Here is a 1,007-nt window from a genome sequence, read left to right as displayed (position 1 = left end):
GAGAGAGAGAGAGAGAGAGAGAGAGAGAGAGAAAAAAGAAGGAAAGAAAGAAAAAAGAAAGAAAGAAAGAAAAAAAGAAAGAAAGAAAGAAAGAAAGAAAAAGATATCACGCACTCGCGTCGATCACACGTCCGTTCCTCGTAAACCGTAACACAATCGAATTATCACAAGGATGAATCGAACAACGGCACCGATGCCGTTGACGTTGACGTTGACGTTGTCGTTGTCGCACCAATACGCGATCTCTCTCGAGAAAATTTCTTTTATCACGATCGTTTTCCAACTTTTCTCTCCCGATGTTCTTTCTATCGCGTCCACGACCGATGGAAAATGGTTACTGGCCGGCGAGATGGATCCTTACGCCGGCATTTTACGACATCCTTCGGGCGAAACGGCCATGCGTGGCCGGCGAGATCCTCGCCACCTTTTCCGCGTTTAAGGCTGCATTACAATCCCATTTTCCACCACGTCGAAGAAAGAGTAAAACGAACGGATACTTTTCCTCCTCCTCCTCCTCCTCCTCCTCCTCTTCTCGACGCCCGTCATTTTTCATCGGATTACGCGTAGGATTATCCAAATTGCGTAATACTCCCGTCACCATTCTTCCAAACATTTTCTCTCCCCCCTCCTCTCCCCCATTTTTTTCCACTGAGAAAACTACGGGATTCGGAATTCCCATCACGAGCCGTGGACCGAGTTTCTTTCTTCCGAACAAACACGATGGCAACGATTCCTTGGGAAAATCCACGCGACGTCTCACGGTCGATCACACCGCGCAATGTCCAGGCATGCCACTTTTTTCACTTATCCATCGCTTATCGTTCGAGCAGCACCGGTATCGGTATTCCGTTCCTGCCATCTGTTCGCGTGGAACACTCCGTCCAATAATCTCGACGATACGCCATCGTCCGTCCGAACTCGCATCTCGAGCATCGGAACACCCGTTTTCCAAGGATGCAGCATCCTTCTCTCGCACGCGTTCTCCAACGCCCCCCACGGGATAAGAA

The 1,007-nt window shown here is 49.3% G+C and overlaps 1 protein-coding gene across 10 annotated transcripts in view; it reads right to left on the bottom strand.

Moving 5' to 3' along the window:
- The window catches only part of LOC102671224 (serine/threonine-protein phosphatase 4 regulatory subunit 1-like), a 111,361-nt gene that overhangs the window by 97,446 nt on the left and 12,908 nt on the right, over positions 1-1,007 (bottom strand). Inside the window, exon 1 of one of the 10 annotated variants that reach the window (XM_006620145.2) lies at positions 115-617. The exons of 8 other annotated variants lie outside the window; for them this stretch is intronic. Coding sequence is in view for 1 of the 2 variants with exons in the window: in XM_006620152.2 (XP_006620215.1) it covers position 115 (1 nt within the window). In the remaining variant the exon portion in view is untranslated. Of the gene's footprint in view, positions 1-114; positions 618-1,007 lie in introns of those variants that run through there. One more of the 10 variants, XM_006620152.2, reaches the window with a different exon arrangement.

Source organism: Apis dorsata, unplaced genomic scaffold, assembly GCF_000469605.1.
Source record: "Apis dorsata unplaced genomic scaffold, Apis dorsata 1.3 scaffold_486, whole genome shotgun sequence".
Lineage (NCBI taxonomy): Eukaryota > Metazoa > Arthropoda > Insecta > Hymenoptera > Apidae > Apis > Apis dorsata.
This window is presented reverse-complemented; position numbering and strand designations above follow the sequence as displayed.